Below are 16,349 nucleotides of genomic sequence, written 5' to 3'. Positions count from 1 at the left end.
ATGCGAAGATGCGAGACGTTCTCCTTTTTCCTACATGGTAGTTGAAATGCATTAAAATACGTTTATTATCCTAAAAAAGGTCCTACATATTGTTAAGAATTCGTGATACAACTTTAAACTTTCTTTAAATGACGACACAGTTCTTGAGAAAACACAGCTATGTACAGGAAGCGTAGTTACAACCGCTAAATCAATCATAAGCAATTAAGCAAATATCAATTAACGCCATAAACTCAACCGTTACACACGTATTTACATCCAAATACGCAAAAAATACAGCTCAAAGACTTCACAAAACAGAACTAATACATGCTCTCTAGCGCACCGCTGACACGATTCACAAGCAAAAACTCACTCGAGATTGCCTCCCGCCGTCGACCGTGGTTATTTATAAATCTCGAAAGAGAAGTTTCCACAAAATTCAAAATGCTTCTCGTATTTTCTTTTTATTCATTCACGAATCTTATCAATGAAAAATAGGGGGACCGTATACTTCAGTCGAATGTTAGGGGGTTGTATGTACATTACAAGAAACTATTTACAGGTTACGTTACTAAGATCATTTTACTTGCAAAATAATGGAACAAACGCCTAATTTAGCCAGATTACAACAAATTAATCGCAAAAATAATTAATATTTACAGAATTTGTAACAATATGTTCTTAAAAACGTCTTACAAATAATATCATTTCTAAATTTCGTCATATTCCGGGCAAAAATTGTTAAAATAAAGAGCATTATGAGCTTGAAATATTTAACAATCTATAGGAGGGGCAACTCTAACCTGGCAGCACTGTGAAGTCTACTCAGATCCAAAACGCAGCATTACGACGCTGCCAGGTTTGGTTTGCCTCAACTATAGAAGGTGGCAGGCCCATGCAGATAGAATTCATCCATCTATAAGATTTACTGTGTTAATAATCACCCAAGAAACGCAGCAAAGCCAAATAATAAGTTACATTTGTGTGAGTGTGTGTGTACGTTTCTTAAACAAATCCACAATTTACGTCAGATCTTTGCGGAATTCGGCACAGAGTTCCTTTGATGCCCAGAAATTCACAAAGGTGGTTTTTTTTAATACAAATTCACAGTTAAATCGGACCTTTGCCGTATTTGGCATAGATGTCTTTTGATGCTCAGGAATTCACTTAGATGGATTTTCTAACACAAATCCACAGTTAAGTCGAATCTTCGCCCAATTTGGCACAGAGGTCCTTTGATGTTCAGGAATTCACATAGGTAGGTTTTCTAATACAAATCCACAGTCAAGTCGAATCTTTATTAAATTTAGCACAGAAATAATTTGACGCTCATGAATTCACAAAGAGGGTTTTTCTAATACAAATACACAGTTAAGTCGGATTTTTGCTACGTTTGGCTTATAGCTCCTTTGATGCTTAGGAATTCACATAGGGATTTTTTCGCCCGAAAATTCGTCAAACAAAATGTTTACTCCAATTAATAACAATAAATAAAGTTTTGGAGTTTTAAAAATACCCAAAGAAGTCTACAATTAAATTAAAGCACAAAATTGCTTTTTTTCTCTGCGTTGACGGAAAATTTTACTTTTTCTTTTTTTTTTCTTTTTGACTTAAACTTAATTATTGAACATGCGTCGCTTGCAACAATTTTTAATTTTGAGGCAGACCATGAAATGTCGAACAACGCAGTTATAGTTCTTTATAAATTACTTATGTACTGTCCGACATTTTAACGCGAAACCTTACTCGAATTTGCGCATGCGTCGGGTCTCTTCTGACTTGATCAAAACAGGGGTGATAGCAAGAAGGAGTAACGAGCAAGCAAAAACCGAATGCATCGGGAAGTGTGCTTCCTTAAACCATCACCCCTTTTTCAATTGGAACAGTTCGCAGCTGCTAGTCGCGGAGTTCGAGAACAGAGAATACAAAGCATTGATATTTTATTTTACGCAAGTAAACGGGGAATCAATTTCAGAAAGAAAAAAAAAAAAAAATTGGTAGATGGAAAATTATTAAAATTGAAAAATAAAATTCAAACGTGTTGCACATCATTTTTGCAATTTTTTGTGAGAATGACCCTAATAGCATTAATTAGAAGTTTCTAACATTCCTACTCTGCAGGAACTTTAAATATTTTTCCAAATGTTCCGGGAAAAGCTTTTATTCGGAACAGGAATTTTAACCTAAGTCTTTGATAGCAAGGACTGACCGTTGCATATTTAAATTATGTGTTCTAAAACTCTCTAAGGCAGGAAGTTGAATTTCCCTTTCATGAATATTGTATCTGGTCTTTTAACAACTACGAATTCAATTTTACGATAGGAAGTGAAGAGATGCATGTTTAATTTTTAAGCTGTCTCTAAACGCAGTCGACTGTCCAGGTTTTATTTCAAATATTTCCTTTACATTATTTCTATATTCTTAAAACTGAATGTTGTACAGCTATTTGAGGAAGAAGTCTTCAACGAGGGATCTGCAGAACCCTGGGATTCCCTAGAACGTTGACTGGAGTTCCACGAATGATCAATAGTTGAATTTCATTGTAGGAAGTGAAGAGATGTACATTTAACTTCTAAATTGTCACTGAACGCAGTCGGCTGTGCGTATTTTATTTCAAATATTTCCTTTCACTATTTGGAATTACATTATTTTAATATTCTTTAAATCGAATGCTGTACAGTTATTTGTCTTGAAAGTTTTCAACGAAGGATCTGCGGAACCCAAGGTTCTCTAGAACGTTGACATGGGTTCCGCAAGTGATCACCTAGAGAAGGTCATGGCGCAGACTGCGCCATTCAAATTTTTAGGGGGGGGGGATGTTTTGACGGAAGGTTTTAGGGGGGATGACATTTTTCTCATTTTGGGGGCTCTTACTTTTGGGGGGTCTTCGCGATAATTAGGGGGATGCGCCCTTGCTCTTGGGGGAGCGGGCACCTATGGATCACCATTTGCTTAAACAGAGAAAAAGTGGACATTTAAATAAGATTTTCACTCCAAAAAGAAGCACTGTATCGGTTACAAAGTTCAAATTAATAATTTAATTTATAGCAGTTGCTCGCATTCTTAACTTTACAAACAATTCAGTTTTATAGTTGATTTTTTATTTATTCATGTATTTTTTCTAAAGCGAATACTTTTCGATCAATGATTTTATTTCTTCTAATTTTTAGAACATATTGTACCGGAAGACACATTTATGATGGAGGTTCTTAGCAGATGGGGCAATAATTGGCCCACATTAACATTTCACCTGCAGTACAACGATCCTATTGAAAGTATACGGAGCTTAGGTAAGTTTTTTTTTTTTTTTTTTCATATATATCAATTTTTAAAAAATACTCATTTTGCCACAGGACTCATTCCTCTACTTTTACCGCTTCAAAAACGTAAAACAAAATTAAGGTGACAAAATACTGCTAAGCTTTGTCTAAGTCGAACTGTGGACAACTCGTTGCTTTCTCCAAAAGAGTTAATACTTCAACCAATGATAAAGCTTTATCAGTTGGATTTTAAATGAGTTGGAAATCTTTGGGAGATGCTTTTAGATGGTAAGTTTGTAAAACCTCAATGGTAGCCTCAACTTCTGTCAATAACCAACAAGCCAGAAAAGATATTCCTTTAGAAAGGAATTTTTGCTTTCATTTTATTTCAGTTTTTTGTTTTTTTACTTTTCAATACATTTTAAAAATTATTTATTCAATTAGAGTGGTCAACTTTAGGTGCCTATCATACACGCATTAAGATATATTTTGCTGTGAGGAGGTAAATGACAGTATCTGCAGAAATGAGGTTTTGAGATATTTAAAGAAACGTGTTTTGGATTCCATTCTAATCATAAGAAAATGTTGGAACTTTACTTTTTTCCGTGTTTTATTTTCATCGGAAACCAAGTGAACAAGCTTGTGCAATAAAGCCAAAGTACAATCCATGACAAAAATACAAAGAAATGAAAAACGAAAACTTTGCTGATACTGCCCTTAATCTTCCCACGGCAATATTTTGAATACAACTTCTTTACAATATTGTTCCTTATTAATAACTCATTTAATTGCACTATCTGAAAACAAATACCAGTCCTGTTGTAATAAGTGTAAAAATTATGAGCAAATTTCTTCTTATATAGAAAATACCGAGCTTTCTAACGGTAAAAAAATTAAATGTGCACCATTTTTCTTTCTTTTTTTTTTTCTTCTCATTTTAGCGAGTTTATGCGAAACATTTTCTTTCAAATTGGAATGAAAAATATTAATAATTAACTATTGATTTGTAATTTCGTGTCGTATATAGAATTTTTGTCAAGTATAAAGCCACATACCGAGTTTTAAACGAGCCCGATTGCAGAAATTGAGTGAAATGCTACTTTTGCAAAAGTGAAAAATTAAAGCCGCGTCTAAATTCTCAAAGGTTTTAAATTGTTTTTAACTGATGTATAAATCAGTATTTTTTTTAAATTTAAAAAAAAAATTCTCCTCATAGAAATCACCGTTAGTAATTTAAATTCTGATAGCATACTAATACATATTCAATCTCTATCCATACGATTGAAGGTTGGAAATTATGTTTTATCATCCTTTTTGTTGGTCGATTGAGGTAAAATAAGCCCGTTAACGTATGCCTTGTTTTTTATTTCTTAAGATGAGAAGTAAAAAAGAGAAACTTCCTCTTCAATTAATTCCAGCGTGATTTGGTAAGGATTGAAAATCTTTCCATTATACATTTTTGCTTCAAATTTTCAGTAGTGGCTGTTTTTTGAACGCTGACCAGATAATTATTTCCTTTATTAGAAACTAGGGACCCGCCCCGAACTTATTCGGGTTGAAAAAATTACCTGTTTAAAAATAAATATTCTGCAGATCTTTTGTTTTAAAATATCATAGTATACATGTTATTATGGAATACTCGTACATGCGCTATTTGTTTCGTTTTTATGAGGTTTTGAAAGACATTGATTCACTTCATTTCCTAATCAAGAGAAACTAACCTTTATTTCCCCGTGAACAATATAATCTTCCCATATGTAACGTTGTACATACAACCTTCAATTTTGATGATGGTGATGTCTTAAGAAATTTTCAATGGAAATTATAATTAGAAATGGAAATGTGCAACGATCATGGGATTTCTGCTGATTCAGTAAGAATAATACGGTAAATCGTATTAGTCCATATTGATTTTACTTGGGGTTCAGTTCCATTGCGTACATAAGACAAATTAAAGTTTCGCAACGAAATTATTGGAATACCGCCTTTACTTTTAATAGAATGAATATGGACTCTTAAAAGTACTCCAAAGATACCCTAAAAGGAGACGACTCTAAACTAGGGCTGGTCGATATACCGATAAATCGTCATATATCGATATATAACTATTACCACGGTAAAGATATTTAGATTTCTATCCGTCCGATATATCGGTTGAAACAGAAATACGGTAGGACATAATTACGTAGAAATTGAAATACTGACTCAGAAATACATAACTTTTTATAGTTCTGTACGATGGATGAGGACTTGAAATTTCAAGAAATTAACTGCATTCTTCAATAAGTTATTTTATTTTCAATTATAATTCAAAGGAAAATTAGTTACAGGGTCGCCGAAGGTCAAGGTGGACCCATTGTCAGATTGGTCTCCGGATCCCACCCCCCTAAAAGGTTTTCAAGTTGTCCCTTCTAAAGACCGCGCCCCTAGTTTCTGACAAGGCTGATATGGCCTCTCGTGGGGCCTGAAAAGTGAATGCATGTTGGTTAAAAAAGCATCTTAATGCAACAATTAAAAATTAACCAATGGAGGTATCAACACGATTCATAATTCTAATTAAACTCAAACCATTGATATTACTCTGAATAAATTTTTGTATACTGAACAGAAGTGTTTGTATTAAAAAAGAAATGAAAATTGAAAAACACCTAATGAGATTAAATAAAACTAGCTGCGTTGCCCGGCTTTGCCCGGTCTATTTTGAAAACAAAAATTGTGTCAAGTGACGTATATTCAACAATCAGGCATAAATAAAAGAAAAAAAAAAATCATCATGCGAAATTTCAACTCCAAACAATGACGACTGATATTAAAATACTTTTAAGAAATTAAAATAAAATGAGAAAGATGGATTTAAAAAGCGTAACTATGGAAACACAAAATAAAATAAGTTTCAGAGTTGAAAATGAGAAAGATAGATACAATGGATTCAAAAAGCGTTACCGTGAAAACGCAAAATAAAATGGTTAAAAACTTGAATAGAGAACAGATTTTTGAACTTCATTTAATTCGCTTGTAACTTTTTTTCTAATGGAGATAGAGAATTAAACTTCCGACCATAGGTCGAGTTAGATCTGAAGTAAAAAAGGTAGCTCTTTTCAATGGTGTCAAAACGAAAACTGTAGGACAATTCCTTCACATTTTATTGATGGATTTAATGAAAAAAGTTTTGCTTAAATTTCAGCTAAGCCTAAACAAATTCGAGCTAAAAACGCAAATAACTCCCGCCGCAATTAAGTTAGAGCGTTGGAACAAATTGCGTAGAACGCGGAAAATTCTACCCTTTCCAACGATATGTAATACATTACTAATTGCGAGTAATTTTTTACCCCCATATTCAGGAATTTATGTGAAAATTGGGCCTAAATTGGAATAAAAAAAGAATTATTCATCGATTTTTTTTCGAACTGGTCTGCAAACCTTCTCAGGATTTAAAGAAACAAATTGTGAAAATTTCAGCGAAATCGGCCGGGTAGTTCTCGAGTTTTGCGAGTTCAAACAAACAGACGCTTTTTGGACACTTCATTTTATACTATGTAGAGAAGATACGCCACGAGCTCAAAAAGAGCACAACTCATAACTGAATGAAAATAGTAGCTTTATCTTTGATATTATCATAATAAGAGGGAAATTTTTTTATTCCGATCATAACACGGTAATCCAATTTTAAAGCGTTATCGTCGGCACACAACCCTGATTTGAACTTCTCGCCAGACATTACTGTTAATGCGCGGACATAGTGTTTTTTGTGAAAGTTGTACGCATTAACATTAATGCGCGGACATAATGTTTTTTGTAAAAGTTGTACGCATTAACGTTAATGCGATGACATACTGTTTGACCATCGATTGCATGGAAAGGCTGATATCCGGTTTATAGGCGGAAATGGACGTATCTATTGGTTTATAGAGGTCTTAGCTGATTTGCTACAGATGTGCACTTTTGCCTCTCTATTATTTAGGATTAGTTTTGTAAGAATGAAAATTCGCTCACAGCAACATTTTTGAAATCTAAAGTGTATTCGATCTATATTCTCACGGCAAAAATTAATTGATTTATTTATTCACAACAAAGTTTTGAGCTTACCATTTTGCTTTTACGTTCCTGAACGAAATGAAAATATTATCTTTTCTTTTGTTGTTTCCATGGTAACTATTTTTGTTTCTCTTCGTTTTATTTTAGAGAATGCAATAAATGAATAAGGCACTAGTTACATTATAAAAAGCGTGCATCAAAAAATGCCATCGTTATTTTCTCTTCTCCCCTGCTAGATTAATTCGGATGGAATAGTCGTTACTTGGCAGATTGCCAAATTACATACAATCCGCGGTCAAACAGTAGTGTTGTTAGTGAAAGTTGTACGCATTAACGAAGATGGAATTGAGTTCTACCATTCACGGGCATGGATTCTTTGTGAAAGTTCTACGCATTTTCGGAAGAGTAACAAGTACCATGATTGAAAAAGCTGAGCTTGTCGATTGATGAGATTTATTGGATGGTTTACGAAGATAAAAAGTAAGTACAATTTTTAAGCGTTTTTTTATTTACTAATGTAACATAAATGAATAATATACATAATTCGTGGATTTTAAAAATTATGAGGAATTTTATTGAAATAAAAAAAATGTTTTAAAATTTATTTAAAATCGCCACAAAAGAAGTTTACTGCATTAATTTTGATAATATTCAGATTTTTTCAAAAAGTAAATAAAGAAAGAAAGAAAGAAATTTTTTAATTTTATTTTTCCCCCGAAAATATTTAAGTTAACATATCAAATTGCAGTGCATTTATAGCTGCATTCTTTAAAGGTTTATTATTAGTATTTTACTTAATCTTACTAAACTAAAAAGTAAAATGTCTTAAAGCAAAAGCTATTAAGTGACTAAAAACAAACTATTTAAGACATCAATACGAAATATAGTTCAAAGTACATTCAAATTATTGAGACTGCTCAAATTGAAAGATTTAAACAAAATATTGAATTGAATATTTAACATTTTTATCATGCATTGACCTATACCATTGAGCTATATCATTGCTCTCCTCTCCCCCCCCCCCCTCCAGGAAAATTTTGAATTAGAGAAATAATATCATATTTGGAAATGTTTTTTGTTGTTTTTCGACCCTTTGCACCCCCCCCCCCCCAAGAATATATCGATATATCGAAAATATCGATATTTGGAGAGCGATATATCGCGGTATTAAAATTCTGATATCGCCCTGTCCTACTCTAAACTGGCTTAAAGTATATCTGCTCGAGTTTATCAAGGGAACCATAGAAATAGCTTGGTAAGAGTCACCGGGCAAATGCGATGATGACACCTTTTTCAATATTGTCCCAATCTTAAAGTTCGTTTAGAATCCACAGCTTCTATATACAAAACAGTGGCTCATCGAACATCCGTAATACATTATGCGGCAGACCTTTTGAAGACGATATGAAAATGGCCCATTTTTTTTCTTATGAAACGTACAGAGTCTTTCTGAAGGGAGCCATTCAAAGTAGTTTAAACCTGGAGTGGTTAGTTTTTCGATCACTAAGAAAAATTGCTGCAATTAAGTTAAAAAAAATAACTACAAACAAATCCTTTGTCTGCCTGTTGATTTTCGTTAAATTTATTCAACTTTTTTCAATTGCACCGGGTATGCCGATAAACATTAATTTGCGTTCTGATATCATAGGCAAGTCGCTGATCGGTTACTAATTTAATTGCTTGATTGGAAGCGTACTCAATCAGTAGGTTGCAATCATGTATAAATCTTGTCCGGAACATATAAACATACAAAATAAACCCTCTCTCTTTGTAATATTAGTACTGATAAAAACCTCAAAGGGTAGCCCGAAATGCATGCAAAATTACAACTTTTAGAACCACGGATTTATATCATCTCTCTGCACTACTTGAATTCAAAAATTAATTTACTCGAAGCGAATCCCAGTTATAATACATTTGAATAAATTTTGATGCATGAACATTCTGCAAGTCTAAATGTTTCGCGATGTCCAAGTCTATGCTATATACTTTATCCTCTGCAGCTTTAAATACTTGTATAGGTTATGGCGGCTCTTAAGCTATCATCGTATTTTTTTTTTTTTTTTTTTTACTTGTTTCTATTCCTTAGTATTCGGTTCATAGGGAACCTTCAACTATTTTATCAATGCAAGTGCGAGACAATCAGCGCTTGTGTTTACATACATAACAATAGATCAGTACGAAACATGAACTGGTAGCGAAGACAAACTATTGGTTTAAAAATTAGTATAAGCACATATATGCATAATTTATAGCCTATGTCACTCAGTAAGAATTCACCTTTCATATAGTAAAAGCATTTTTCAAATAGCTGCAGTGGATCCGGAGATTACCTCGAACATATAAACACACAAAAATCCGCCCTCACTCTTTATAATATTAGTATAGATAGATTGGGCATGCGAAGTTGATTCCGACAATTTATTTTTATTATTTTATTCATCTTTGCAACGAATGGTTGGAAGGTCAAAATTTTTTTATCAAGAAAATACAGTGAAACCTGTGTAAGTTGACCACTTGCGGTGCAATACTTTGGTGGTCAACTTAGAAAGGTGGTCAACTTATAAAGGGAGTAATGATTATTATTAATATTATTTTTATTTTTTTGTAAGTCTTGCACCATGCATTCATTTTTTGCCTAATTGACACTTACTCTTTCTGTTCAACTCACTTTCATTGTTTAGCATTACTTTGAATCAATAATATAAAATGTTATTCGAATATTTTTAGAGATTATTTTCCCAGAATGATGTATAGTATGTTATGAAAATTTAAAATTTCAGTAAATTGATCAAAAAAAAAAGTCTTATTGTTTATGAAAAGTTAATCATTTTGTATTAATAATTCCTAAAAAATTATAGTTAATCAAAAAATAAAATTTTTTTCGTTTAACAACAAAAGAAAAACAAGTTTGGAGAATAAAAGGGTTCTTAGTAGTTTTCCCATGTGGTTAAACTCAAAAGGAGGTTTAGTTATGCTGCTGTTTCATCAGTTGGTAAAATGCTGGTCTGGCATCAAAAATATTCTTGGAAAGCTATAAAAAAAAATGATAAAAATAATAATTTGTTGAATAAAATTTTTAAAAATAAACCAAGTGGTCAACTTACAAAGGGTTTTTTACAATACTCCAAACCAAACTTGGGGTTCATTAGTGGTCAAGATAGACAGGTGGTCAAGATAGAGAGGTGGTCAAGTTACAGAGGTTTTCTTTCATTATAGGACTAATTCCGTTCCTGACAAAAGCGGTCAACATAGACGGGTGGTCAACTTACAAAGGTGGTCAACTTTACAGGTTTTACTATTACAAATTCTTAAGCAGTTAAATAGGTTTCAAACAAATCTTTGTAAAAAAAAAAGGAACTTAACCAAACAAAAAAAAAAAAAAACAATGATTGTGTGGAGTTTTCAAAGAAATTTAGTTTATATTCAGTTGTAAGTGTCTGTTAACAGTAAAATCTATCAACAGTGATGTTTTAACAGTGTTGCTGTCACATGGAATGAATACAATTACGTCAGAAAATATAACTGCCGTTCAGTTTTTTAAACTACTTTTTACTTTCTTTTACAAAAATGAGTATTGTATTTGCGAAAATAATTTCACTCAAAAATCGACCTTAATTTCCATGTTGCTCAACCCCGAATGAATGTTAAGTTTTTTTTTTTCGACTCGACCACACGTGGAAAAGTGCCTAAGAACGTATAGACACGTGAAATATCCAATTTTACGATTAACGAGTTAGTTACAACGAGTTTTCTCGTGACGTCTGTATGTACGTATGTACGCATCTGCGTATGTATGTCGCATAACTCAAGAACGCCATCTTGACCACAAATTTGGCATTTTTTTTTAAAATCTGGTTTCAATTTGGCCACTGTTGATGATATTTAGAGAGTAAACTATTGAATCACATTAAAATTGCCATTAATGGGAAAATGACATTAAATTGGAGTAAAAGGAAGTCATGTGACACACTCATAAGCTCGTTTATTTTCAATATGGGAAGTTTTAAATAAGTTATATCCTGTTATGAATAATGCACTTCTGATACGTTGCAGCACAAGGCTAAGTGCATAAATGCATGACCACGGAATCTTAGCAGAACTACGCCTTTTTTGCTATGTCTCTCTTTTTATGTTAAAATTAAAATGTCCAAACAAGTGACTGTAGTTATATCATTTTTTACTTTCCAAGGTTGGTTTTCATCTTTGTGAAAAAATTAAAATAAAATACAATAATTATAATAAAAGGAAAAAGAAAAAAACTCAAATCCATTGATTTCTCAGTAAGGAATCCACAGCCTCCGATCAATGTCCCCATTTTCAACAGCACAGCACAAATATTTTGAGATTATTATGATTATATATAAGATTCTAAAAATTCATTCATGCGTTGTGTTTAGATACTTGGTTTGAAAACTTGTTTTGATAAACCTGTTTTTATGCCTTTTAAGTGACTTTATATTTTGTCGATTACTTTATATATTTTCGACAAAACGATAAACATAATATTTATTGTTTAGAGGTTCAACATGTTTATAATGATCCGCATGGTTAGCCATGGAAAACGTAAACTAAATGAAGAAATGAAACGTAGGGGAATGTGGGGCAAAGTGAAATAGTTAAGATAATTTACCTTTTTTATATACACAAGTTGGAAATTTGTTTTGAATCATACAGCGTATAAAGAAAGGACTATGATTTTATAATGAAACTTGCACTGAAATAATATTTTTAATTTTTGGTGGTAAATTTGTACCTAAAAGTGGAAAATTTTGACTTTTCTTTCTAATGGGTAAAAGGAAAAATAGAATATTTTTCCATTGAAATATTTTCTATTTGATTAACTAAAAGTATTTTTGATCACATGACTGAACAAATAAAAAAAAGAATGAATAGGTGAAAGATAATGAAGCAATAAACGAATAAATAAATAAAGTAGTTAATTAATATAATGAGAAAAATAAATGAGTGAGAAAAATAGTGAATGGGTAACAATATAAGTGAATAAATGCTCAGAAAAATAAATAATTAAATGAAAGAATGCAAATAAATAATTTCGTAAACGAAAACGTAAGTGATTCAAAAATGACAGAAGCAAACGAAATGAACTACAGTAGACTCCCGATTATCCGCGAGCGGTTTATCCACGGGGTGGATTATCCGCGAATCAATCAACAATCACGAACATGTATTTTCGCAGTAAAAAGCGAATACCAGTGGCTGTTTGTTTGTTTTTTTTTTTTTTTAAATTGTAAATTTACACTCAGTTGTTTTTGCTGGATTGATTGATTTAATTTAATTTTATTATTATTATTGTGCGTTCTTCATCGTACATACACTTGTTTGTTATTGATGTTAAGTTCAATTGTGCAAAAATACAAAACATTTGTACTGTACTCTATATATATTTTCACTCTTTGCAGAAAGTGTTATGCATCAATACAGTTAAGAATTTGAGATAGGACAATTTTTACCTGATTTGTCCTCCATTTTAGTCTTTTTGCGGTTATCCGCGATTTTTATTATCCGCGGCACTTGTGCCACCCAATTCCGCGGATAATCGGGAGTTTACTGTATTTCACTTTGCCCCACCAGCTTCGCCCCGCATGCACTTGACTAACTTGTACAAATCATTTAAATTAAAAATTTACTTGATGTTAAATGACTAAACACTGCACCAAATATTAGTCGATCTCAATTTATATTCAAACTGTTGCAACATGAACTTTATCATTTTATGATAGCAAGAATAATTTTTATACGAAAAAATATTGAAAAGGGAGTATCAATTTTTGAAAATGGCTTTATTAACATATGCTTTGATCTTTAGAGGTAACTTTTGTTTAACTAGCCCACACATGTTACTACATAGTAAAAATATTACTAGATCGATGGCGCTAAAAGCAGAGTCAGTATTCCACTGTTTCACTATGCCCTACATCCCCCTACTTCATGAACGAAGTGTTAAATTTTAAGGACAATGATCAGGTACGCATTTCCTTGTAAACAAACGTTAAATGATTTTGCTTTATAGTACACCTCTTGCATCAATACACCTTTTCCTACTAATACGTTTTCGTGGTAAGGAAGGACTAAACCATTCACCGACAAATATAGTGACACATGACAAAAAAAAAGAAAAGAAGAAAAACCCACCAGTGTTTGAGGAAACTAAGGTTTTACTTAATGCTACTTGAGTCATTCTTACAGATGAAAACAGTTGAAAAAAATCCGGAAAATTTCGGGGGAAAAAAAAAAAAAACATTTTTTCCAGAAGGGGTTTATTTTCAATCCGGAAAAATTGAAAAAATGATTTTTTTTTTTACTTTTCATGAAGTTTTAATTGAAATTTTCAGCAAAAAGTGATCATAAATGTCTCATATTTAAATTCTGACGCAATTTCCTCTACTCACCCCCTCCTTGTATGTTAAAATACTGTCTAACTTTGATAATACAAATTTTTGATATGATAATATAAGTTGCATATAGATCAAAAAACATTTGATACTTTTTGCAAAAAACCTTAAACCAATATCATTAGTGAAGAATTTATTTTCCTTCTTCATAAAACAAACAAGCATAACTTTAATCACAGAAAGATGTTTCTGCTGACTGTGCGAACCAAATGTAGAAAGTGCGGCAAAAAATCCGAGCAAGCGATTTTCCTTGTAACTTTATTTAAAATAAATAAATTAACAAAACACAAAAAATAATAAATGAGAAGACCTTTATAGTACAGTAAAATTAGGCCAAAAAATGGCCAAACCCAAACATCCAAAAAAAAAAAGGTGAAACCTGTTGCAAATTGCTTCTTACCCTTCCAGCAAGAAGGGGTAAAAAGTCCCAGCACTTTGCGCGTCGGGTTTTGGGGGGAAGGGGGGGACGAAAAAATCTTCTATTTAAATAAAAATAATTTCTATTACTTAAAAAAAAATTCTCAAACCTCGCAGAAACCACTCTATAATAGTAAAACAATAAACTCTCACAGAAAAAAATTCTAATTAACAGGGGGTGCACATGCGGGGGGGATGGGGGGGGGGGGTCCATGGAGCAGCTTTGCGACATTGGAATTTTTAAGGCAGTTTTTTTCAAGGGGTATTTTTTTTCTTTTTTGAGGACTTTTATTCTGGATGGGTACTCCGTCATACTTAAGGGGTGCGATATCGCTTTGAGGGGGGGGGGGTAACCCTGAATTTACATTCCAAAATCAACTACTGCAGTGAAGTTTACGAAAAAATTTCCCTGACTTAAACTTTTCCGAAGTACAAAATGCCTCACAATGATATGATAATGTCAGAATGATAATTCTTAAAGATCTAAGCGAGCTCAGTAACCAAATTATTTGTGACTGGAGTTATTAAACTGTTTAGAGCGTTGGAAAACAAAATTCCTGTGCAGCATAAAAAAAGTCCAAATTAACCAAAGTTTCCCTACTTCTTTTTGATTAACTTACTTCAACTTTTCTACAATATTTTGCCATCACCGTAAGGATGGGACAAACCGGAATTGCCAATAGTGAGATGGGCAATGCTGCACCCTCTAAGTCGGTGAGGGTTCTCATTTGCAAACACCAAGCTACCTCTCTTTTACGCAGCTAGTTATGTGAATTATGCTAGATATGCGGACATATACTTGCAACACTATCTGAAACTTTTGAGTACATTATGCGATAAAAAAAAATTTGATCACATCAAACATCAGCTAAAACATCAGCTACCAAACGATCTAACGCAGTGACAAATTCAAGTGGTCTAGAACCTGTAGTGATTCAACGATAGAAAAAGTCTTGATGAGAGCAATGAGCAATAGAATGCTAAATATTTACACCTTTTTGTCTCACAGTTTGGAAATCACAATCCGTTTCTAAAGCCCCCAGAAGTTCTTCCCTCTCAAGTTGGTAGTGCTCGCTGATGATAAGGTGAGTTGCGATGAGACCTTCAACGTTCGGGTAGTAACATCAAAGGAAATTGAAGACAAACAATTTTGTGGCATTTCTTTGTAAAGGAGGTAAGCAGTTATGTCTTTAGCTTCTGTTACGAGAGTAGTTACTGTCTGTAAAGATGTGTAAGCCCAAACCATCTTTTACACCGAATGGTATGAACAGTAAAAATGGAATAACAAATTGCTAAAAACTTCTGGTACGAGTTATGCGCTGATCCTCCATCAGTATTCGATGAATCTGATTTCAGAAGGAAAGAAATCCTGTATCGTTAAAGTGCTAATATCTGAAGCAAAAGGTTCATCCAACATCACAGAACGAACAGCTGGTGTCATATATGAGGCAGTGAGAAGCAAAGGGATAATTTTCAAGTTTTGAATAAAACGCGTTTAAAGATAAGATCCTAGGTAGGTTTTCATTGATTTTCTTTTCTAAATCATGCTGTATAGAAGCAACTACCAGGTGTACTAGTACCATTTCTTTCCCCAAGATAGAGGAGAGGTTCACCAACCATTTGTACTGGTTATCTCCAAATTTTTAATTTTGCCACTTACATCCCTTTGCTTCTCACTGTCTCATATGTAACAGATGGAAGATACCTGCTTGATCATATTTTTGGTAATGATATGTAAGCTTCAAGGAAATATGCCAGCAATGCAGTGTATAGGTCACTTGTAAGTATGGGAAAGCTTGTGTCATTTTTGATGGATGCAAAGAAAGCACCACAGAAATATAATCTGCATCCTATTACAACAGCCAAGCCTTCTGCTCCAGAAGACTTTCTGCGTCTCAAATTTTGTGCTTGCTCTGAGGGGTTCAATGGATATAGTGAATGTTTGAAAAGTCTGGAAGTGGACTGAAGTGCTCAATTATATGCACAAACTGTGTTAGACATAGCTGCAACAATAACGATTTTGCTGAGGATCTAAATTCTAAAAAACATCTTGATAACGAAGACTTTTTGTTACAAGCTTAGGAGAAACCATTTGAAAGCAAAAAACAGTTCGGCGTAATTTTTCTGGCCATTTAATCAAATGTGCACCATCAGAGGGGGTGTGGGGGGGGGGAGGATAATATTTTAATATATAATTTCGTTTAGGGACCTGAGCTACTCTTCTTATGGGGTGAACAGT

General features: G+C 33.0%; 1 protein-coding gene across 1 annotated transcript in view; it reads left to right on the top strand.

The window, feature by feature from the left end:
• The window catches only part of LOC129222096 (apoptosis-stimulating of p53 protein 1-like), a 699,496-nt gene that overhangs the window by 152,249 nt on the left and 530,898 nt on the right, over positions 1–16,349 (top strand). Inside the window, exon 4 of the mRNA XM_054856534.1 lies at positions 3,153–3,272. Within this exon, the coding sequence (XP_054712509.1) occupies positions 3,153–3,272 (120 nt within the window). The remainder of the gene's footprint in view (positions 1–3,152; positions 3,273–16,349) is intronic.

The sequence above is a fragment of the Uloborus diversus genome, chromosome 5, assembly GCF_026930045.1.
Source record: "Uloborus diversus isolate 005 chromosome 5, Udiv.v.3.1, whole genome shotgun sequence".
Taxonomy (NCBI): Eukaryota; Metazoa; Arthropoda; class Arachnida; order Araneae; family Uloboridae; genus Uloborus; species Uloborus diversus.
This window is presented reverse-complemented; position numbering and strand designations above follow the sequence as displayed.